This window comes from Rhinoraja longicauda, chromosome 29, assembly GCF_053455715.1.
Source record: "Rhinoraja longicauda isolate Sanriku21f chromosome 29, sRhiLon1.1, whole genome shotgun sequence".
Classification (NCBI taxonomy): Eukaryota; Metazoa; Chordata; class Chondrichthyes; order Rajiformes; family Arhynchobatidae; genus Rhinoraja; species Rhinoraja longicauda.
Window position 1 is genome coordinate 15,385,035 of NC_135981.1, and position 24,120 is coordinate 15,409,154.

General features: G+C 44.0%; 1 protein-coding gene across 1 annotated transcript in view; it reads left to right on the top strand.

The window, feature by feature from the left end:
• rnd2 (Rho family GTPase 2) overlaps positions 1 to 21,625 on the top strand; it is a 73,671-nt gene extending 52,046 nt beyond the window's left edge. Inside the window, 2 exon segments of the mRNA XM_078424815.1 lie at positions 16,036 to 16,170; positions 18,381 to 21,625. Coding sequence (XP_078280941.1) covers positions 16,036 to 16,170; positions 18,381 to 18,629 — 384 coding nt within the window. The 3' untranslated portion in view covers positions 18,630 to 21,625.
• Positions 21,626 to 24,120: the final 2,495 nt, after the last annotated feature.

Here is a 24,120-nt window from a genome sequence, read left to right on the forward strand (position 1 = left end):
GCTGCGCTACCGTGCCGCCCTGAAGTCGTCTGAAGGAAGCAGACAGGTCGTGTTCGACGTGGCTGGAAGGCAGAAATTACTTATTAGTTTAGTTTAGTTTAGAGATACAGCGCAATAAGGCCCTTCGGCCCACCGACCAGCGATCCCCACTCATTCACACTATCCTACACAAAATGCTGGAGTAACTCAGCAGGTCAGGCAGCATCTCAGGAGAGAGGGAATGGGTGACGTTTCGGGTCGAGACCCTTCCTCAGTCTGAGGAAGGGTCTCGACCCGAAACGTCACCCATTCCCTCTCTCCTGAGATGCTGCCTGACCTGCTGAGTTACTCCAGCATTTTGTGAATAAATACCTTCGATTTGTACCAGCATCTGCAGTTATTTTCTTACACACTATCCTACATACATTAGGGCCAATTTTAAAAAACATTTATACCAAGCCAATTAAACCTACAAACCTGTACGTCTTTGGAGTGTGGGAGGAAAGCCGAAGTTCCTGGAGAAAACCCACGTGGTCACGGGGAGAACGTACAAACTCCATACTGGCTGCACCTGTAGCCAGGATCGAACCTGGGTCTCTGGTGCTGTAAGCGTTGCAAGGCTCCAACTCTACTGCTGCGTCACCGTGCTGCCCACGTCTTGTAAATGTTTTAGCAACATTAATTTGCACATAGGCAATAGACAATAGACAATAGGTGCAGGAGGAGGCCATTCGACCCTTCGAGCTAGCACCGCCATTCAATGTGATCACGGCTGATCATTCTCAATCAGTACCCCGTTCCTGCCTTCTCCCACATTTGAGTGTTTTTTCTGTCTATGCTATTGTTATCTAGATTTTAATATAAGGAATATGTGCACTAACAAGTTTGTTCAAATGGTAAACCCACTTACCTAATCAATGGGGGAGTCCAGAACCAGGGGCCACAGTTTAAGAATAAGGGGTAGGCCATTTAGAACAGAGATGAGGAAAAACTTTTTTAGTCAGAGAGTTGTGAATCTGTGGAATTTTCTGCCTCAGAGGGCAGTGGAGGCCAATTCTCTGAATACATTCAAGAGAGAGCTAGATAGAGCTCTTAAGGATAGCGGAGTCAGGGGGTATGGGGAGAAAGCAGGAACGGGGTACTGATTGAGAATGATCAGCCATGATCACATTGAATGGCGGTGCTGGCTCGAAGGGCCGAATGGCCTACTCCTGCACCTATTGTCTATTGTCTATAAACAAGGTAACCAAATTATTTCTACAGGGTAATTCACAAAGTGCTGGAGGAACTCAGCGGGTCAGGCAGTAACTCAGAAGAACATGGATGGGTGACGTTTCGGGTCTGGACCCTTCTTCAGACTTTCCTTTGTAAACCAGCATCTGAAGTTCCTTGTTTCTAAATTTCTACAGTGCAGTCTTTAACGTAGCTTCAGAGCAGTCTCTTGCTAGTAATGTAAAGCATAGAAAGTACATATCTTGGGTGGAAAGGTGGTGTTGTAGATCTCATATTGGAGTACTTTAGTAAAGTCCAGAAGCACAAGCATGATGGAACAAATAACAAGGAAAAACCTGATAGAAGTATATAAAATTAAGAGGCATAGATAGAGTAGACAAAGAACCTTTTTCCCACGGTGGGAATATCAATGACTTGGGGGCACAGGTTTCAGGTGAGTGAGGCAAAATTTAAAAGAGATGTGCAGGGTACGTTTCTTTTACCCAGAGTGGTGGAGGCCTGGAACGTGCTGCCAAAGGTGATGATGGTGGCAAAGGCAGATACGGTAGTGGTACTGGAGAGGCTTTTAGATAGGCACATAGATATGCAGAGAATGCAGGGATATGGATCACATGCAGGCAGAGGAGATTAGCTTAACCTCCTCTGTCCCTCCCTTCCCCTCCTCCTTCCCAGATCTCCCTCTGTCTTCCTGTCTCCACCTATGTCCTTCCTTTGTCCCACCCCCGACATCAGTCTGAAGAAGGGTCTCGACCCGAAACGTCACCCATTCCTTCTCCCCCGAGATGCTGCCTGACCTGCTGAGTTACTCCAGCATTTTGTGAATAAATCAATTTGTACCAGCATCTGCAGTTATTTTCTTATATAACCTGGTATCATGTTTGGCACAGACATTGTGGGCCGAGTGGCCTGCACCTGTTCTGTGCTATTTTATGTTACCGCCATCGTTTTGCGATTAAAATTTAGTTTATTTTTTAAACAACATCTTAAAACTTAAAAGTGCTTTCTTTTCTGAAAGATTGGTTGCATATCTGTGTGCAAATGAACAAATGTGCGAGAATTTTTTTAATCATATAATTCTGGAACCCGTCATGAATAAAGTCCGTAGGTAATGAAAAGTATCCTTGAACTTTACTCCTGATGCCCGAACGTATTTTGAGGCCCAAACTTTAATTTTGAATGAAATGTTGAAATGGTAATTTTGGGCAGTGCTACAAATAGAAACTAATTCCAGCCTGAGGGAATGGTGTACCTCTGGAGATACTGTCATTTAGATTGAGGTGATAAAACAGGACTTTATGAAAATTAATGTCTGAACGCAATTCACAAAAGAACGTATAAAAACTGGTACCTGGTGGAAAAGAGTGAGAAATAATACTTACGAAAGAACATTTCAAGCTCTCGTATCTCCGTATCTCTGTGACATGTTTTTTATAGGGTCATGTGAACTTCTTATAATACTCTCCATTTCAAGTCCGCTGCTTCCTTGGCATTCAAATGTGTCAGTCACAGCTTTAATAAGGGGCATAATCTCCAAGGCTAGAAACGAGAATATGCTGCTTTCAGACAAAAGGTCAGATCCGAAATGTTAATTTCTCTTCCTGCGGTTGTGCACTGCTCGAAGTGTTTCTGGTCACTGTTGTGATCGTGTTCGACATATGCTATTTTGTGGTAGGAAGGAACTCCAGATGCCGGTTTACACCGAAGACAGAAACAAAATGCTGGAGTAACTCAGCGAGTCAGGCAGCATCTCTGGAGAGAAGGAATAGATGACGTTTCGGGTCAAGACCCTTCTTCATCATACCCAATAGAAACGAAAGGTCCAAAGAGGGTAGAAGGGGGCAGTCCAAGAGGAGGGGGGTCGGTGGAGACGAGAGAAGGGGTCATCACTGGGTGGTGAGGATTCTTTCCCCTTATTTCCCCTTATTTTTATCCTTTTTTATTCAGGAATGAAATGGATTATTGCAGGGCATTAGAAGGAAATAGTCAAGTACAGAAATGAGCTCTCTCTCCCTGATACTACTCTTGCCTTCTGCCTCTCACTGGGGAAGTTGTAGGCAGAAGCACATTCCCTGTACTAATGCCCCAGAGTGGACTTGAGGCAGTGCCAGTTAGAACAGATGTGGAATGAACACATCTGGTGGCAGATCATCCAACTTGGGAGAAGAATGAGGCAAGAGAGTCAAGAGCCACTCCATTGTCATACAGGTCCAGGCAACTGGTGATAAACAATAGACAATAGGTGCAGGAGTAGGCCATTCGGCCCTTCGAGCCAGCACCGCCATTAAAATGTGATCGTGGCTGATCATCCACAATCAGTACCCCGTTCCTGCCCTCTCCCCATACACCGTGACTCCACTATCATTAAGAGCTCTATCTAACTCTCTCTTGAAAGCATCCATAGAATTGGCCTCCACTGCCTTCTGAGGCAGAGAATTCCACAGATTTATAACTCTGAGTGAAAAAGTTTTTCCTCATCTCTGTTCTAAATGGCCTACCCCTTATTCTTAAACTGTGGCCCCTGGTTCTGAACTCCCCCAACATTGGGAACATGTTTCCTGCCTCTAGCCTGTCCAATCCCTTAATAATCTTATATGTTTCAATAAGATCCCCTCTCATCCTTCTAAATTCCAGTGTGTACCAGCCCAGTCGCTCCAGTCTTTCAACATACGACAGTCCCGCCATTCCGGGAATTAACCTAGTGAACCTACGCCGCACTCTACTCTACGCTGATCTATTTAATCCGGAACAAAATTCCCTGCTCCCCCCCCAGGAAGTCCCCCCAAAAATGTGGCCCCCATTCTGAGTGAGGTGGACAATCTCAACTTCAGGACTTCCGTGGCCGATCGGAGGGTTGAATTTGCCCCCCCTGCGGTAGGGGCTCTGGAACTCCACCCCGGCCTGAGCCGGCAGATCATAGCTGCCCTCTGTTGCCGACTTTGCGGGCCGGTATCTCGGCCCTCCCCCCCCCCCCCCCCCCCCCATGACCATGACGTCTGTCGGTCCAGCAAAACAGATGATCCAGAAAGGCCCAGGAACCAGAAAGGTGCTGGGAAATTGGTGGTGGACCTGCATGTACCACCATTGGAGCAAGTCAGCTTTTACCTGCTGCAGCAGAACAGGCCCCTAATCTCAATACATGCACTTAATAAATAAACAATTTAAAAAAATCAATAAATTCACAATACAACTACAAAAAACAGTCATTGTTAGAGTAACCGAGATGCCGTGGAGAAGGGCATAGTTGCTGAGGTTGGTGTTGTGTTTGTCTTTAAAAGCCTGATGGTTGTTGAGAAGCAGCTGTTCCTGAACCTTTCAGTCACGGTTTTCAGGCTCCTGTACCTTCTTCCCGATGGTAGAAGTGAGAGGAGAGCATGGCCTGGGTTAGTTGGGTCTTTGATGTTGGATACCTGTTTGAGGCAGCGGCTCCTCCAGCCTCCTTCAACGGTGGCGATGTCGATGGACCAGGCAATTGCTGTAAACTCCATCCGGAGGTGAATAGGCAGGCTAACATCAAGCAACTTGTAAAATCCAGTCGCAAGGAAAAAGATATTAGAGAAATCCTCAGGGCTGAAGGCAGACAAATCATCAGGACTCGATTATTTTCCACCCCCAAGGGTTTTGGAGGGAAATGTCTCAAGGATGGTGGATCCATTGGTGAAATTTTTCAAAACACACTAAATTTCAAGGGGGGTAGCAGAGATGAGGAGACAGCCAGTGTGACCCCTTCGCTCAAAAATGTCTACAGTCTGCAATGAGATGGGTTGGGAGATCGGGACTTTGGCCTTAGGTTATAGGGAGGACTGTTCAATATCGGATTATAGAGGGAAAGAAGCTGTTCCTGGATCTGGATATATGTGTCTTTCAAGCTTTTATATCTTCTGCCCGAAGGGAGAGGGGAGAAGGGGGACTGAGTGGGATAAACTGTTGTGGTTTTTCTATTTCAGAACATTTTGAAAAGCTACCGTTTGTACATGAGGAAATACCTTGCCTTCAACGGCAAGTCCTGGATGCAAGTTGTGCCAAATTCTGCCTTTCAATAACGTAGACGTGGGAATTTCTGGCCTATTGGTCCAGTTAATCCTGCCAGCTGAATCTGTACAAACACCTTTTTACCCAATCATCCTCTCTGTACTGTGTTGTACAAAAAAATGGCGGTGATGCTCGGCATCAAACAAAGAGTATTCAGATCGGCGATGCATGTTTCAGACATGAGTGAATGTAACTCCCTTGTGACGGGCATTTTAGGATTAATAGTTTGAGTTGCAGTTTGACTCAATGACACAATCAACGTCTGAGAGCACTTTACTTCTTTATGAGATCGTCTCATTATCCCGTGCCTCGCGTGTCTCTCTGCTTTATATAAGATTCATTTTCCCCCCGAAGATTATCCTGCTCTTTAGTGGGATTTTGATAGCACTGTAAAATCGCACCGTGTTAGCATTTGATGCTCTTCCAAGCTGTATAAATCGAAAGTACAACTGCAGTAAATGACACTGCACTGACAGCATTTGTGAACGCTGTAGAAAATGGACATTGGGTTTTAAAAAAATTATATTTTAAAACAAATTTATCGGTTTGGAACTATTAGAACAGTAAGAGTGTATAACGTTTGCAAGAAAAAACCACGGAAGTCAAATTGATTGCGATTACTGGCCTGGAGGTGCAGCTAATTTGAGTTTAGCTGCATTGTGCACTTGGGATTCAGCAGAGAGAAAAGGAATGAACATTTACCTCATGAATTTGTAAGCCTTGGAAAACAAACAGTTTGAGGGGGAAAAAATTGCTCTAATGTGGCCCACAAATGAGTATGAAGTGAGCCGACACCTTGAGTTTGAAGAAGGGCCCTGAACTTAAATATCGCACACCCAAGGAACTGCAGATGCTGGTTTACAAAAACAGACCCAAAGTGCTGGTGCAATTCAGCATGTCAGGCAGCAACACTGGAGAATGTGGATAGGTGATGTTTCGGGTTGGGACCCCTCTTCAGACTGTTGGGGAGGGGGGGGGGGAGAAGGAGGTTGTGAAAGCTGGAAGAGAGGAGGGCTAGGACAAAGCCAGGTAAATGGTGATAGATAGATAGATAGATAGATAGATACAGGAAAGGAGTTTGGATAGGCAGATTGTTGGACAAAGGCCAGAGATGAAACAACAAAAGGTAAAGTGTGAGATAAGGATGGAAGAGGTTAAAATTGTGGAGCCAGAGGAAGGGATATAGGGAGGAGTGAGGGATGAGGAGAAATGGGTGCGAGTCCAGGTGGGGTACAGTGCAGAGTTGGGGTACAACAGGCAGTGAAGAAAGCTAATGGCATGGTGGCCTTCATAATGAGAGGAGTTGAGTATAGGAGAAAAGAGGTCCTTCTGCAGTTGTACAGGGCCCTAGTGAGACCACAACTGGAATATTGTGTGCATTTTTGGTCTCCTATTTTGAGGAAAGACATTCTTGCTATTGAGGGAGTGCAGTGTAGGTTCACAAGGTTAATTCCCGGGATGGCGGGACTGTCATATGATGAAAGAATGAAGCGACTGGGCTTGTATTCACTTGAGTTTAGAAGGATGAGAGGGGACCTTATAGAAACATATAAAATTATTAAGGGATTGGACATGCTGGATGTAGGAAACATGTTCCCGATGTTGGGGGAGTCCAGAGCCAGGGGCCACAGTTTAAGAAAATGAGGTAAGCCATTTGGAACTGAGATGAGGAAAAACGTTTTCACACGGAGAGTTGTGAGTTTGTGGAATTCTCTGCCTCGGAAGGCAGTCGAGGCCGATTCACTGGATACATTCAAAAGAGAGTTAGATAGAGCTCTTAGGGCTAGTGGGACCAGGGGGTATAGGGAGCAGGCAGGAATGGGGTACTGATTGAGAATGATCAGCCATGATCACATTGAATGGCGGTGCTGGCTCGAAGGGCCGAATGGCCTCCTCCTGCACCTATTGTCTTTGTATCTATGGAACAAAAGAGAGTTGTTCCTAGATTACTTACCTAAAATTGGAGAATTCATTGTTCATTCCTTTCGGTTGTAACCTACCCAAGGGAAATATGAGGTGCTGTTTCTCTGGTCATTGATGCTGCCTGACCAGCTGAGTTCCTCCAGCACTTTGTGCGTTTTGCTCAAGATTCCAGCATCTGCAGTTCCTTGTCCCTTGACCCCTATACCTTAAACTGGAAGAAGGCATGTCCTGTGTGGCTATTCTTCTATGCAATCTCTTGAGGACTGTACATTCCTCTCTACCCAATATGCTGTCTAAATTGGCATATGAACAGGTGGGCATATAAGAACATTGAACATAGAACGAGACACAAAGGGCTAGAGTAACTCAGCGGGTCAGGCAGCATCTCTGGAGAGAAGGAATGGGTGACGTTTCAGGTCGAAATCCTTCTTCAGACTGAGCATGGAACTGTACAGTGCAGGAACGGATCTTTCATTTTTGAAACATAGAAGCGTAGAAAATAGGTGCAGGAGTAGGCTATTCGGCCCTTCGAGCCAGCACCGCCATTCAATATGATCGTGGCTGATCATCCAAAATCAGTACCCCGTTCCTGCTTTTTCCCCGTATCCCCTTATGAAGGATATGTTGATGATATTTTACCACAGTTCCTGTACTTACCTCTTGTCACTAATGATGAGTTGCATTAAGACATTTGGAAGGTGCGTACTTTCACTGTTGGAGATGGGTGAGTTGCGCGATATATAAAATCTGTCATTGATCCAGCAAATAAACCAAGCTCCCTCCTCAGCTCCCTTTTGAAAATGGTGCCAGTGTTTACGGAGAGCTTCCATTGTAAATGCCAGCTGCTCTGATGGTCAGCATGGTCTTGATTTGAAAGGGCTTTTGCTGCTATTGAAATTGATGAGAAAAGAAGTCTTGGCAGTTTCTGCATATATCACTGTGATGTTAGCACCAGCATACTAAACCTGAACAACACCATTTCTTGCTGCAGTAGTTCTAATTAAATGTTGCTTTTAAAATTCAGAGCAGAACTAATATACAGGATTAAATTTGCTAAACTGGTACAAGTGTAAAGTTGCTCTAAAGCTAATCAACTATTACATTTTACACAATTGAAAACTGACTGCAATGACTTTAAGGAGAATATATTCTGTTGGTTGGCAGAGTACAGGACACACATTAATTCTGATCTCAGATCTGACGACAGCAACTAGCTAGTTAAGCATCGCGACAGAAATTTCAGTAAAACCCCATTAACCTGCAAATCTGACCAAGCCCGAATACCATCTAGTGCACCAGATGAAGTTTCCTATGCTCCCTTTCCACCCACCAGAGCTGCAGTTCCCTTGAATTAAAACTGAAAATGCTGGAAATACTCAGCAGGTTAGGCAGCCTCTGTGGAATGGGGATCTGAGCTAATGTTTCAGGTCGAAGAGCTTTCAGTCCCGACCCAAATTATAGTCCATCCATGTTGCCCAAAAATGCTGCCTGACCTGCTGAGTTACTCTGGCATTTTGTCTTCTTCGGTTTTCTTGCTCTCCTTGAGGATCCAGTTCCCATTCATTGGGAAGTTTGTTTGAATACTGTGTAACATTTCAAGACAAAAGTAAATTAAAGGTGTGTAGAAAAGAAACTGCAAATACTGGTATACACCGAAGATAGACACAAAATGCTAGAGTAACTTAGTGGGTCAGGCAGCATCTTTGGAGAAAAAGGATGGGTGACGTTTTGGGTCAGGATGTGTTGTGGTATTAATATGGACAACATCCAGTGGTCTGGACATTAATATGGACAACATCCAGTGGTCTGGAAAATCTGCTAATCCAGCACCACCAAGTTCCCTTACACTATGCTGTATCTAGAGATTTTCATGTATCTGAGAAGGAGAAGGGGTTGGAGTGGGATAGCAGGAAAATCAGAATTGTCCAGCAACCCCAAATACAAAATGTTCCTGTTTCTACATCACAAGTAGATGACATTAAACCCAGTGTCCACTGGCTTTGAGTGGTGCTCTCCTACATTGGTTGAACCAACATTGTAGTCATTGGGTGGGCAATGGAAAGGCAACAGACATGCAAATCTGTACAGTGGCAAGGGGCTCCCTCCAGAAGCAAAGAAGATGGACACCCTTAACTGTCTTTAATTCCCTCAGTAACTCCACTCCCCTCTATCTTTGTAACCTCCTCCAAGTATACGACCCTCTGAGATCTCCACACTTCCAATCGCAGTGCTTTTTGCATTCCCACCACGAGTGAACCTACCTTTGGTTCCCATGTCTGTTCTGTCCTGTAACCTCTGTTTCGCTAATTTACTTTCTTCCTTGATGCCACTCCTTAAACCCTGACGCTTTAAGTTTTTGAATATCTGTCATAATTGTTTATATCTGGGTCGCGATCCAAGTTCTGTTTGCTAATGTACTTGTGAAGCTCTGTGGGATGGTTTGGTGTATAACCACGCCATGTAAATGTGAGTTTAATAGTTTGTCTATTGTAGTACTAATGTAACTGGGGTGTTTCTTCCCTTCCGTGGTACATCATCTTGTTCATCAGTCCGATGAAGGGTCGTGACCTGAAACGTCATCTGTCCATTCTCTTCACATATGCTGCCTGACTCACTGAGTTCCTGCAGCACTTTTTTGTTGCAAAATTAATGCTTTCTGCAGATCTTTGAGTTAAATGGATTTTGTTTTACACATGTGAAGTTCACTAAACTTCAGCAGTAGTTACTGCTCATTTCAGTGAATATACCATAGAAATCACCAAGTATCCCTGACACCTCCTTGCGTTTGTGCCAAAACCTAACACAGGAAGGATAAAAAGGGCTGGCTTCAAATAATATTTTTCATTCTAAATCCGGTGTATCTCTTACAGATTTTGCATATCCCTACAAGGCTCAGCAGAGGCAATACAAAAACATGGGCTTAATCTGTTGCTTAGGCAACTGTGATTGAAGCTTAGAACCCGCCAGCTGTTTGATTCAGTGTGTGGTCAGTGAGTTGCTGTTCCCATGGCCGAGCAGGGTTTGCTGGTGTCTCCCGAGATCTGGTTAGATTAGAAGCTTTGACTTTGTGAGGGCACAGGGAACAGGTGAAGAATGAGCAAGGGGTCAGTGTGGGGAGGAGAGTGGTGGCCATTTGTTTTCTCTGCTCGGTTGTTGGTATCCGCAAATTACCTTCCCCTCGGTGTTAATCTCCTGTAACAGCTGGTGTTACTTTCTGGATTTAGCCCGAGCTCTGTTTTCCAGTAATGAGGCCTCCATTCAGCTTCCCCCGTGCGGTAAAACCTACCAGCAACAGACAATGGTCGGATCTGTTCCCCACATCCCCAAATCACCTTAGCTCAACCTTCTGGCTGCAAGTAAATGAGCCTTGTCCATCTGACAACAGTGAACATCAAAACTGTATGTGGACTGGACATTGACATTTGACCTGGATTTTCAGCACAACTGTGAGCAGTCCTCTTAACTATTTCTCCAAAAGTAAAATGTGCTGCAGGCTGTTTCGCCAGCTCACTTTGATGCACACTGTCTCCTGTTCCCACTGGATCTCTACTGAGTCCTCATCAGTTCAGAGTTTCTTTTTTTTTTTTCCCACGATTGAAAACCAAAGAAGTGTGTCAGCTAAATACTGCTTCCTGGTTGATCAGTTCTTTTGTCTTTTGATGCCTTCAAATTAGTCTTTTACCAAGGATCCACAGTGTTAAAGAATTCTCAACCTCTTGAGGGTTTAGGGTCCATGCCTACTAAGGTAGAGGCTCATTCAACAAGTGAGAGAGAGAGAGAGAGGTTTTAAAACCCATTCAAGACCAAGATAGCAGTGGTGTTCCACAGCTCCCAGTATCCACATTCAATCCTGGCTTCCGTTACACTCCCTTTCCTTGAAGTGCTCCAGTTTCTTCCAGCATCCCACAGACGTGCGAGTAGTTTAATTAGAGACGCGAGACGCTGCAGATGCCGGAACCTTGAGGGAAATAAACTCAAGCTCGGCAAGTCAGGCAGCAACTGTGGAGGAAATGGAGGGAACGTGCATCAATCCGAAGATGAGTCCCGAGCCGAAACAATGTCTGTCCATTCCCTCCACAGATGCAGCCTGACCTGATGATTTACTCCAGCTGTTTGGTTCCTGCTGGTAGTTTAATTGGTCTCTCTAATTTGCGTATGGTATAGATGTGTGATGGGAACATCAGGAGTAGTTGTCAATTAAATGGGATAGAATAGGCTACAGGGAAATAAGTAAGCGAATGGGACTGATGAGAGTGCTCTGGGGAAACGGTATAGATTCTCAGGGTTGAATAACTCTGTTGATGTTGTACAGAAATATGGAAAATAAGGGTTCTGCACGTTGGCCTGGGTACCCTGTATTAAGGAATGAGGGGACCCGGCTAGGGGCCTACCGAGAATGAAGGAGCCGGAGGTGCCTGCTGAGAATGAAGGGGGGACCTGGGGAGGGGGGAGGGGGAGGGGGGAGGGGGAGGGGGGGGACCTGGGGAGGGGGGAGGGGGGAGGGGGGAGGGGGGGAGGTAGGGGAGAGTTGTTGCGGCCACGTGCAGTGGCAGGCAGTAGAGGGGAATATTCGGTGAACTTTTATAACTTTGGCGCCAGACACAAGGCGACATTTGCCTACTGCCTAGGTGAAGTCTGCAGTATGATTTTGCTGGGATGCATGCAAAGCAAAGATTATCACTATACCTCGGTACATGTGACAACCTACTATTATTGCAGGAGATTACTCAGAATTCCTCTTCCCAGGTGCTTACTGGAAAACGTAGGGATGTCTGGTGGTCTGGGTCAAATAGTCTATCGTTTTATATACAAATAAGAACTACATGTGAAGCATAAGAAGGTGACCAGATTGAAGATACCTGTAATTAGATGTCACACAAGAAGTTTAACTGTGCAGAGCAATCGACCAGTCAGGATAATTGGCACTGGATATGGAATTCCATAATTTAAAAACCTGGGAAAGGAAGGGCAATGTGGATGCTGAGATTCCAGAACCTGGGATGTGGCCTCAGGATAGTCGGAAAACCTTTAGGAGAGGGATGAAAAGCATTCCATGCAGAGGATGGTAACTCTGAAAATGTCTGCTTCAGAGTACTATGGATCCACAACCATTGATTGTACCCATGGCTGAGATGAATGGACTTTCAGACAATCAGGGTATGAGGGAATATCTGATTACTATCTGGGAACAAATGAAGTACCATTGTGAACATTCATGGAACATAGAACATTACAATTCAGGAACAGGCCCTATGACCCGCAATGTCAGTGACGAACATGATGCTAAGTTAAACTAATCTCAGCTACCTACACATGATCCATATCCTCCATTACCTGCAAATCCACATGCCTATCTAAAAACCTCTTAAATGTCCCCACTGCATCTGTCTCCTCATCACCCTTGGCAATGTGTTCCAGGCAGCCCCCACCTTGTGTAAAATAAAACTTGCCCTGCACATCTGCGATACATTTTGCCTCCCTCGCTTTAAAGCTATGCCCTCTAGTCTTTGACATTTCCATCCTCGGGAAAAGGTTCTGACTGTCCACCATATCCATGCCTCTCGTAATTTTATACACTCCCATCAGGTATCCCCTCAACCTCCAATACAGTGGCACAGTAGTAGAGTTGCTGCCTCACAGTGCCAGAGAGCCGGGTTCAATCCTGACTATGGGTGCTGTCTGTGGAGTTTGTTTGTTCTCCCTGTGACCACGTGGGTTTTCTCTGGGTGCTCTGGTTTCCTCCCACATTTCCTCCCACCTAGTGTGTAGGATGGAACTGGTGTACAAGGGATTGATGGTCGACGTGGACGGTGGGACGCAAGGCCTGTTTCCATGCTATATCGGTAAACTAAACTAGCGCACCAGAGAAAATGATGCAAAGTTTATCCCAAAACTTCTTGTAGCTAATACCCTCTAATCCAGGCAGCCTCCTGATAAACCTTGAATTCTGAATTCAACATTTGAATTCTGATCTGTCACTGGCAGTCATTCCAAAGCTTTATGCAGTCGACAGATAACCAGTTGATGTCATAACAATTAGTCCTGATGGAATAAATCAAATTATGAGCTTTAATCGTGTGGGATTCTGGACGTTCAAGGAAAGCTGTAAATTAATGGCCCAGATGAGAGGCTGGCAACAGTGGGTGAGATGAGCAATCTGTCAGACTCTGAATACAAAAGACATACATTATGAACTTCCTCACAGATCCTATAGTTAGATTTAAGACACTTTTAGATAGGCACATGGAGTTACGGGCAGTGGAGGGATAGGGAGCCCTAGTTGCTGAATATTCACCAGGTGGATATTTAGATTTCCGCTATTTTAGTTGTGATTTTTTTATAAACAAGTCCACAGTCATGTTCCTGTAAATTGAAGCTGCGGAAAGGGACTTTTAGTCGGGTAAAGGTGGCAATGCTGTTGTCTTTAATTTTCCATTCTTTTTGTGTGCGGGAACATGCATCAGGGCAAGGTCCAGTGAACTCCTGATCCATCAATGGTTCAGTGAAGTGACATCCTGCTGGAATGTGTCCAAAGGCGCAAATATTAGGGAGGAATAGTTGCTGACGAGGAGTGTGTGGAAGAGGTCGGGATCCCACTGACACCAAATCGACCCTGCCATCGGTGATGTGTGACCCATCATTGGCAAGTTCCTGCCTCAAATGCCCCCTCTCTACGGGGGCTGCCGTAACTCTAATCCCTTTGCAACTTCCTGAACTGTCAACACTTCTGGGAACCACCAGCAGGAAAACTGAGGGCCTGGGTCACTGCACAGGTCATGGCTCACTGAACAAGGGCTCCTTTGGGGCCACACAGTGCAGTCTGCAGTTCACGGTGTGAGAAAGTAGAGCTGCAGAAAATGGGAAGGGCATCTTCATTAGCAGTCAGGGAGTTGATGTATCTTCAGCCTTGTGTGAAGTGAAGCAAAGGCTAATTGCATGAAATAATATTTCATAAACTGATGCAGCAACAAAGACATTATCACTGGTTAATTTTGTCAGAGAGTAAGATTCTTTTCACACCAGAAGGAATGCTCTGCTGTTTTGTACGCAGTCTCGAATGTAATCGTGTATTGTCTTTCTGCTGACTGGCTAGCACGCAACAAAAGCTTATCACTAAACCTCGGTACACGAGACAATAAACTAAATGAAACCCAACTCTGTTCTACTTTCTAAACAAAGCTTTGAAGGAAATGTAATTATATTTAATTAATGTTGTCCAGAGAGTAGGAGACACTGCCCGGTCCATCACGGATACTGAAGATGGATACCCTACCCTTGAAGAGAAAAAGGCACCCAATATCATCAAAACGCATACCACCCTGATCTCCCTCTTGTCTCATTGCTACCATCGGGAAGAAGGTACAGGAGCCTGAAAACCGTGACCTCCAGGTTCAAGAACAGCTTCTTTCCAGTAACCATTTGGCTCTTGAATACTGCACACACCAACCATTAGAAGCCACAAAGTGCTGGAGTAACTCAGCAGGTCAAGCTGCAGGCCAAGCAACATCTCAAAAGAACATGAATCACATAGAACACTTACCACAACCTAAGCAAATATGATCTTCTATGGACTGTTTTTGGTTTCACTACGGACTTCAGTTTTGCACGATCATGATTTGGTTATCTAGTATTACTGACTATTATATTATTAATTATTATATATTTATCAGTGTAATATTGCATTAGTTGGTCTGTTAAGCTGCAGCAAGCAAGACAGTACTTGCCTCAACTACCTCCTCCGGCAGCTCGTTCCATACACCCACCACCTTTGGTGTAAAAAAAGGTTACCCCTCAGATTCCTAATAAGTCTTTTCCCCCTCACCTTAAACCTATATCCTCTGGTTATCGATTTCCCCTACTTTGGGCAAGAGACTCTGAACGTTTACCCGATCTATTCTTCTCATGATTTTGTACACCTCTATAAGACCACCCCTCACTCCAAAAAATAGAGTCCTAAATGTCTTTATCCTGTAATTTTTAACAAATGATCACTTTAGAATAAAGTTGTTTTTTTAAAATCAGCATATCTAAAAAATCCAATGGATTAGTTGGTTTAAAATCAAAGTGCCAGAGGAAGCTGTTGGGTCGGGCAGCATCTGTGGAGGGAAAGAACAGACAAAGTTTGGGGTCGCGAACCTTCTTCAGACTCCCTTTGGATTACTTGTCTTCAATCCATGCAAGGTCTGACCAGCAGTGTATCGGTCCATTTAAAAAAAAGTTAAAACGTAGTTCATGCTAACTGAACTAGGCAATGAAATAACTTCATCTAGTCTTGAGACCCCCATCTAAACACAAGCAACAGGTAGGTAGTTGCTGATTTAAATTATGAAATCTATTCTCCCAATTAGTAATTATGCCGCATAATCAAAGTCAGGAGGTTTGGAACTACCTGATCTTGAATGTGTGACCCCCTTCTCAGAACATTCCTTCAAAACAGTAATTTTCATAATTATTAAGATTCACTAAATAACTATAGGAGCATAACTTTTGGAACACAGGAACTGCAGATGCTGGAATCTTGAGTAAAACACAGGAAGTGCTGGAGGAACGGCTGGTCAGGCGACCTCTCTGGACGTGCTCAATCTCTAAGTTACTCCAGAACTTTGTTTTTTATTGCCAAGTCAATAGATATTTTTATGGTGGAGATTGGCAGATTCTCGATTAGTCCGGGCTTCAGGGGTTATGGAGAGAAGGCAGGAGAATTGGGTTGAGAGGGAAAGATAGATCAGCCATGATTGAATGGCGGAGTAGACGTGATTTGCCGAATGGTCTAATTCTGCTCCTAGAACCTATGCACACTTTGAAGGTTTGTTATTTCATTGCACCTCAAATGATCTGTTGCTCATTTTGCTGCTTTCTTTTTCCTTTCAGTGGCAAAGTGAGACGCAGGAGTTCTGTCCCAGTGCCAAAGTGTTGGTTGTTGGGTGTAAGATTGACATGAGGACAGATCTGAATATCCTGCGAGAACTCTCCAAGCAAAGACTTATTCCAGTTACGCACGAACAGGTATGTGTGTACATTGTGATACAGAAGGAGGCCATTTGGCCCATTGGTTCCATGCTGGCAGTCCTATCAGTTCCATTTCCCCTTTTTTTTACCTGCAACCTATTCCCTACCTCATGCCCATCATCTCTCCTTGGATTCTTCTATTGTTTATCTACAGAGTAGTCAATTAACATTCCGGCACTTCTTTGGGATGTGGGAAGGAAACTGGAATACTGGGCAGAAATGTGATCACAGGAAGAATGTGGAAACTCTGCACAGTTAGCACCCAAGGTCAAGATTGAACCCAGCTCCACCGTTCTGTAGACTTTCTGCAAAGTATTTTAAACCACTCAGTTCAACGGCTGAGGGAAACACATGCACGACCTGAAAGCTGGGACTTGAGTACCTAAAGCTAATCCGTATTGGGCAGGCGTTTCAGTTAGTGCTTATGAATTCTTTTCTTTACAAAGAACTCGTGGCTGCCTGGGCGCTGGAGTTGCTTTTGCGGTGGCACGGAGCTGCTGAAGATGAAATGCTTCAGATAGCTTGAAGTGCTGCACATATTCTGGCTGTGTCCCTGCTTTCATTCATCGTGAAACTACAATGACATGGCTGGCTTCACAATCCCTGGAGATAGCCTCACACACCGATGAACAACAGTCTTTCACTCTCTGCACCGCCCGCACCTCTCCCCTTCCACCGAGCAGATTTGTCGAATGAAGTGCTCGCTGCTCCGAAGTCCATTACCTCGACTTTGGTTTAATAAAATAGCTCTGAGATTCACTGTCTGAATCATAAGATTAGATTAGATTATGCGATTACAATCATTTCTGTCAAAGCTTTAAATAACCGTGGATGGCTGCAGGATGGAAGGACTAGTTGACCCACGTTTTCGATCAGTCCCACTTCCTTGACCCACACAGATGCTGGAATGAGGGCAATCTAGTTTACTCTGAATGACAGTGAAAGATGTTACTTTTGACATCAGCACGATCAATAAAAGATGAACTGTTCTGATTTCATGAAGGCAATTTTATTGAAAGCCAAACATCGTTCCTGGAGAATAGATGTATTATCCACTTTAATTGCTGTCATTTTGAAAGTCCCAAACAATCTATAATGGTTTCTCTCTCCGGAATTCATTAGGTATGTCTTTTATTATACTTCTTCACATCTCTTTGTTTCCTTGTAAAGCTTCACAAAATAGCACGGCTTAAAAACATTGTGACTGAAGAACTGGTTGTGTCATGTTGTACAATTAATAAAGCATGTGGCTGTATTACATTCCAGCTACTGAACTGAAGCAGCTGCAACAGTACCTGATAGTCCACAGGTGACTGTTTGTCTTTAATTATGCTCGTGTTGTTATACCGGGTACCAAATCTCTTGGCACAAAGGCTCGGCCTTATTTATGCACCAGGCTGCTGTTTCGCAACTTAATGTTTGGATTAAAGTCTCTTTGCAGATCAGTACGGAATTAAATAGCTGTTCCCTTAACAATCATGAGTTTGATTAAAAGGATTCAAACAATAATTCAATATAACACGTGTAGAATAAATAGAACTTCAATGTTGTCTCAATAGACAACATTGCTAAGTTATTTCTACGTTTAAACACGAATTATTTTCATTTTATCATGAGAGGATTCTTTTTGAAATGCAGCCTTTGGGAAGCGACCCAGTCATATCTGAGAGGTGATGTTTAGAGGTCTTTAATGAGGTGTTGAACCTAACGAAGCCCTCCTCTCCCCTCCCCAAAGCCCCCTCAAAACCCAAGCACAGAATTACACTCGGCCATTCATAGCCAGGAGGCTCCTTAATGAACATGTTTGCTGGGAGGTTTCCCACTAGAAGTGGGAAGATGGAGAGGCAGATCGGAGGGAAAAGCTCCATTTGACTTTATCTGAAATTTCACAGTAATACATTTCTCACAAATGAGCTTCTGTTCTCTCTTTTTTTTTTTTAAACCCCTACAAAATTCATCCAGTTCCAAAGGCAGCACTTTAAAGGCAGCGAAGCTAAGCCTGACTTTGGCTATTTTGACATGCTTCGGAATGAATCCTGTGTGGGTGTTGTTTCATGCTGTGCTCAAATTACTTGTATTGGACAATATAATGGATGAAGGTTAATTAAATGTGAAGCACACATTTCATGCTTTTCATTATGCCGTGAAGGTTAACATTATGACTTTTATCCCCCTTGCTTCCTTCCTCCCTCTCTCTCTTTCTCCAGGGCAGTACAGTGGCTCGGCAGATAGGGGCGACCGCCTATGTGGAGTGTTCATCTAAGACTTCTGAGAACAGTGTCCGCGATGTGTTTCACGTTACGACTCTGGCCTCTGTAAATAAGATGCAAAAAAACCTGAAGCGCAGTAATTCCAAACGGGGATTAAAGAGGGTTTCGCAGATGCCTTCAAGGACAGACTTACTGGAAGATAAGGAGATCAGAAAGGACCGTGCTAAAAGCTGCGCAGTAATGTGAAGGACTGTCACAGAATTATTTGTATTTATTCTGCGTTTTGTACAGTAACCGGCATAGGAGCAACAGGGTTGTTGCCAAGTCCAAGGTCGGTATTCAAGGCTTCTCCTGGAGTCTCGGCCTCAAAAATCTGGCCATTTTTCTTTTCGGAATCCCCAGGGCCGTTGCTTATTTATGAGGCTTTCAGACCGACTGTTGCTGTGTTGGCTGCTTGTGAAAAGGAACTAATGAAGAGGAAGATTAACCAAGTGTTTGAATGTTTGTGAAGTTGTGTTGCTAAGGGAGACGTGGGCTGTTTGTATTGAGAATTGGATCTCTCCAGGGACTGTAGGAACGATCGGTGGCAGTGATAGTTTTTGTGTTGTGAAGTAAAAATGTATGACAGTCACTTTGGAGATTGCCTTTTAAAACAAACTCTATATGCGACCCTAACAAATGTACATCAAATATAATATCCCCATTCTTTCATGACCGTCAAAATTTTAACATTACACCAGTAAAAATTTAACATTGCACTAAACCTTCACATACTCTTATAGGGAATGTCGTGCACATTTTCAATTCATATCCACTTGGAGACTTTGCATTTCCTATCATTACAAAGAAGTTGCATTAAGAACTAAAATTCCTTTTTTTTGTCAAACTGTGCCTTCATCACCTGATACTGGAGGACTTGCTGCTGATCCTGTTACCTGACCTCCAGAGCTACATACAAATCCTGGGATCCAGTTTCCAGTGTTTCCCAATGTGAAGCTGAAAAGCTCCTGCGATTGAAAATCAAAATACTTAGCAGGAATCCATCCTTGCATTGGAATTTATATTGCAGCGCCAGAAACTGGGTCCGATCCTGATCTCCAGTGCTCTCTGTATGGAGTTTGCACGTTCTCCCTCTGACCACATGGATTTCCTCCGGGTGCTCCGGTTTCCTCCCACATCCCAAAGATGTGCAGATTTGCAGGTTAATTGCCCTCTGTAAAATTACCCCCAATGAGTATGGAGTGGATGAGAAAGTGGGATGACATAGCACTAGTGTCAACAGGTGATCGATGGTCATTGTGGGCTCGGTGGACCAAAGGGCCTGTTTCTATGCTGTATCCCTAAACTCCAAACTAACACCTGTATGTGCAGAAAGGATGCTGTAGTATTGTGTGTGGCTTGAAACTGCTTCTGAAATTCAATTCCATTGACTTCAAAGGAACTGAATTTTGAAGTTGGTGCCTCACACACACACACACACACACACATCACATCGCACTTTTACCACATCAAAAAAACTGTGCTCTTTTTTGTGATGGTATACAAGACATTTCTAAAAAGTTAAACGGTATTATTTGGTTTTCCACCCATGTGACATGAGAATCTATTGATCGTGTGTGCCGGCATCTCTACGTAGACAAAAAAAAAATCACTGTCTACAACAAAGAATTAATTTAACCTCCAAGTAAAAATTTCCATGTGTGTAAATGAACACACTTTCCAATTGGAAAGAGGGCAGGACAGATTTTTCTGCTGCTGTTGTGTCCCAACAAAATCATCACCGGTTAAGCTTTCTACTGGAAAGTATAATTTCCCAATGTAACATGTAAATGCTCAGTGGCACGGTTTAAATGGGATGAGTTTAATGCTGTCGTTTAATGGGTCAGCTCTTTATACAATCCTTACCTAGTCTCCCCGATCTACCGAAGCAATTGGTTGGATTTTTATCAACACCCAGTTTTTGTGATTGGCCTTTTTGAAAACAGTTCTCAGTTCACCGTTTGTCAGAAATAGTCTTCTTCTTTCTTTCAACTACAACAATCAAAAGTGGCAATTGGTGCTTCAGAGAACCGTAGTTGACGCTTTGCTGCAAATTTTGCCAGTTCCGTAGAACTACCCAGGGTGAACGACGAGGATGTAAAGCAGCTCCCACCCTGTTCGAAATAGTTAATGACCAATTCCTAGTTAGATCCATCACATTTTGATAACTCACCTGGGGGCACTTTGTCATTCAACGGCTACTGAAGGGAAAATCAAAGTTGGCCTTACAGATAACCTGAGCATTCTGGGACAGTTCAGATCCAGGTTTGCTGCACCAAACGGTGAAGTTGTGTGATCATTTGGTGATGTGCTTGAGCTGAGTATTGAACCACCTCGGGGGGATGTAGGAGAGAGGCTCGACTGGCTGAGTCCTCCACTGCTGTAAGTGATTCAGCCTAAAAAGGGCGGAGGTACCCCATGGTTCAGGCACCATCTGTGGAATGGAAATGCTGGGAAGGGGACAGGGGGGGGAAGGAACAAAAAGAGAGGTGGGTGACATGGTAGGCAGCAAAGGAGAGATTAAAAGACAAAGGATGATGATACAAAGTAAAAGAAAGTGGTGATGGGATGTAAATAAACAAAGATGGTTCTAACAGAAGTGTAGATAGAAATAGGTGAACTACGTTTTATTTTCCACAGTCCTGTACTCTCTCCCTCCCAGAAACTAAATAGGTGCCTTTTGTTTTTTCCATCCCATTGGCTTTTTCATTCAGCGATCATCCTCTGGCATTCCTGCCTCTTGTCTTTCTTTCTTCCTCCTTTTCCTCAACACTCTCTCTCTCTCTCCCTCTCTCCCTCTCTCCCTCTCTCCCTCTCTCCCTCTCTCCCTCTCTCCCTCTCTCCCTCTCTCCCTCTGTCCCTCTCTCCCTCTCTCCCTCTCTCCCTCTCTCCCTCTCTCCCCCCCCTCCCCCTAGAGACCGCCTCATTTACAGAACGTTTAATTTCAGGTTTCTGACCTCTGTGGTATTTTGTAAACATTGTCATTGGATCAAAATGGACAACATTATTTTAGTCAATTGCAAATTGCTGTAATATTTTCCTTTGCTACGAAAAATTAATTGCCTTATAATCTCATCATCTTGGTCGTAAACCAGAGAAGCTTTAACAAGGTATTGCTGCAATGCAATAGCAGGTCTTGTTACGAGAATGTGGCTTTACATAAACTCATCTTCATACATTTTCAATAAAATAACAACTGAGAATTTCTGGCATTTTGTTTTTGTAACAAGTATCTGGAGTTATGAATGGTTTTATCACATCAGATTTGACAATTCATCGTGGTGCTCCCTTAGATTGGGAAATGGGACCAGAAGCAAAACAACCCTTGGATGTGCTAACAATGCCAGATCTTGGTGCATGATCCAAGATGGTAATTGTCGCTGGGTTGACAAACCAAGGAGCTTCACAATTGCCACCTTCATATAACCTTCCCAATGTTGTCACAAGGAATTGATTGCCGATGTGGAATCTTGAGTAAAGCACAAAATGTTGGAGTAACTCAGAGGGTCTGGCAGCACCTGGGGAGGGAGTGGATTGGCGAGTTTTCAGTTCATGACCCTTCTTCAGCCTGATTGCAATAACGGGGAGAGAGATGAGAAGAGAGTGGGGTGGGACAAAGACTGGCAATTGATAGATCAGCACAGGTGATGGGGTTTCCATTGGCAGATGGGTGGACAAGGGCCAGAGATGAAAAGAAAACATGAGGAGTGAAATATTAGCCCAACGGCTTATTTAAACCCAGCTGGAAGGGGATGGGTTTGGGGGCAAAGAGGGGTGGGATAGTTGGAGAATTGCATGTGTGTGTGGGTGTCTATCCATTCCTTCCACCTGTTGAGCTACTCCAGCACTTTGTGTTTCACTTAACAATGTTGTTCTTTCCACAAAGGATGAGAAAGGAGGAAACGCAAATGCCACCCCACCCTAGCACACCCAGTAAGTCCATTTTTAGCTCACATGGCGTTCAGAAGTCACACCCAGTTATTCATTGATCTTTCCATGCCTGAATGTTCCCTGCAGCACGATCCTCGTCAGTCATGTATGTGGCAGTTCATCAGCGCATGCATTCCTTTGTATCGCTCTTCATGAGATTACAAACCAATCACCTGTTCGCACTTGCATTGTACCAGTAAGACACGCTGTAATTTCCCCACACAAACGACCTGTTTATTGGCATGTATTATTGTAAATTGAGAAAAGCTATCGACATTGCAAGCCTTTTCAGTTAGTACAACATGCAGATGGGAAAAGGCTGTGCATGTTTCATGTCTAAACCATCTGTGTAAATCGAAGACCATTTAAAATGGAGCATAAATTCCAAAATGAACAACATGGCGAAGCAAGACTTTGGTCCATGGAAGAAGCCAATTGAAAAAAAAAATCTTAAACACGTTCATAGAGAATGTACTTAAGTTTCTACCTTTGGTAGAGATATGGAACATTTAGCTTCAAATATGTCGCAGGGTCCAAATACTCACTAATAGCTCCCTGCTGATTTAACAAACTATTGTGTTCGGCACGAAGATTGTGGCTGAAGGTCCTGTTTCTGTGCTGCACTGCTCCACGTTTAATGTTTTAACATTAACTACATTCCATGCCCGTCTGCCGACTCCTACTCTTAATCTTAGGCAGCCCCCAAGGGCGATTTGCTTGCACTCCAGTTCAAGGTGAGCAACAAGGCCATTTTGTGACCGACGTACTCTGCCAACCATTTTGTGCAGGGCGTTTTTTTCTTCTTCTTGTTGACAAGAAAGTCTGGTATGCATATCGTTCTTTGCTGTCAGTGTCCACGGTGGGTCTCCTTCCTAAAAGCTGTTTAAGCTGTTTGTAAATCAGCATCTGCAGTTCCTTGTATCTACAAACGCTGTTTAAGCTGCTTGACTCCCTAATTGAATGATTACATTTTATTTCTTTAAACTTGAGAAGGGGGCGGCTCAGTGGAGCAGTGGTGGAGCTGCTGCCTGACAGCACCAGAGACCCGGGTTTGATCGTGACTGACAAACGTCCGTATGGACTTTGTCCGTTCTCCCCGTGACTGCGTGGGTTTTCTCTGGGTGATCCAGTTTCCTCCCACGGTCCAAATAATCATAATCATCATAATCATAATCATCATAATCATACTTTATTAGCCAAGTATGTTTTGCAACATATGAGGAATTTGATTTTTGCCGTACCAATACAAAGCAACAAAGCACACAAAATACATTTTAACATAAACATTCACCACAGTGACTCGTCCACATTCCTCACTGTGATGGAAGGCGAAAAAAAAGTTCAATCTTATGTGTAGGTTAATTGGCTTCAGTAAATTGTCACGAGTGTGTCAGATAGTGCTTGTGTACGTACGGGGTGGTACGGTGGTCGGCGTGGACTTGGTTGGCCGGAGGGCCTGTTTCCACGCAGTCTCTCTAAAGTCAAAATCTGTTTGGAATATTAAAAATTCAAAAAACTTGAAAGTCTAGTTTTTAACTAGACTGGTATGCAGTCACACAAATAGCACTGGCAGGTGGTATGCTTTTCAAAGCACTACCTTGTCTCCAGTGACCAAAACATCCAGAACTGCAGTCACCACATTTCAATCATCTTAAAAGATTTTGTGAACATTGAAAGCTTTCGCTCTAACTTGGTCCGGAGGTTCTGCCAATTCCAATCAGTTCAAATGGGAATGAGATCGCTCTCAAATGGAAGCAGGTCAATTTGA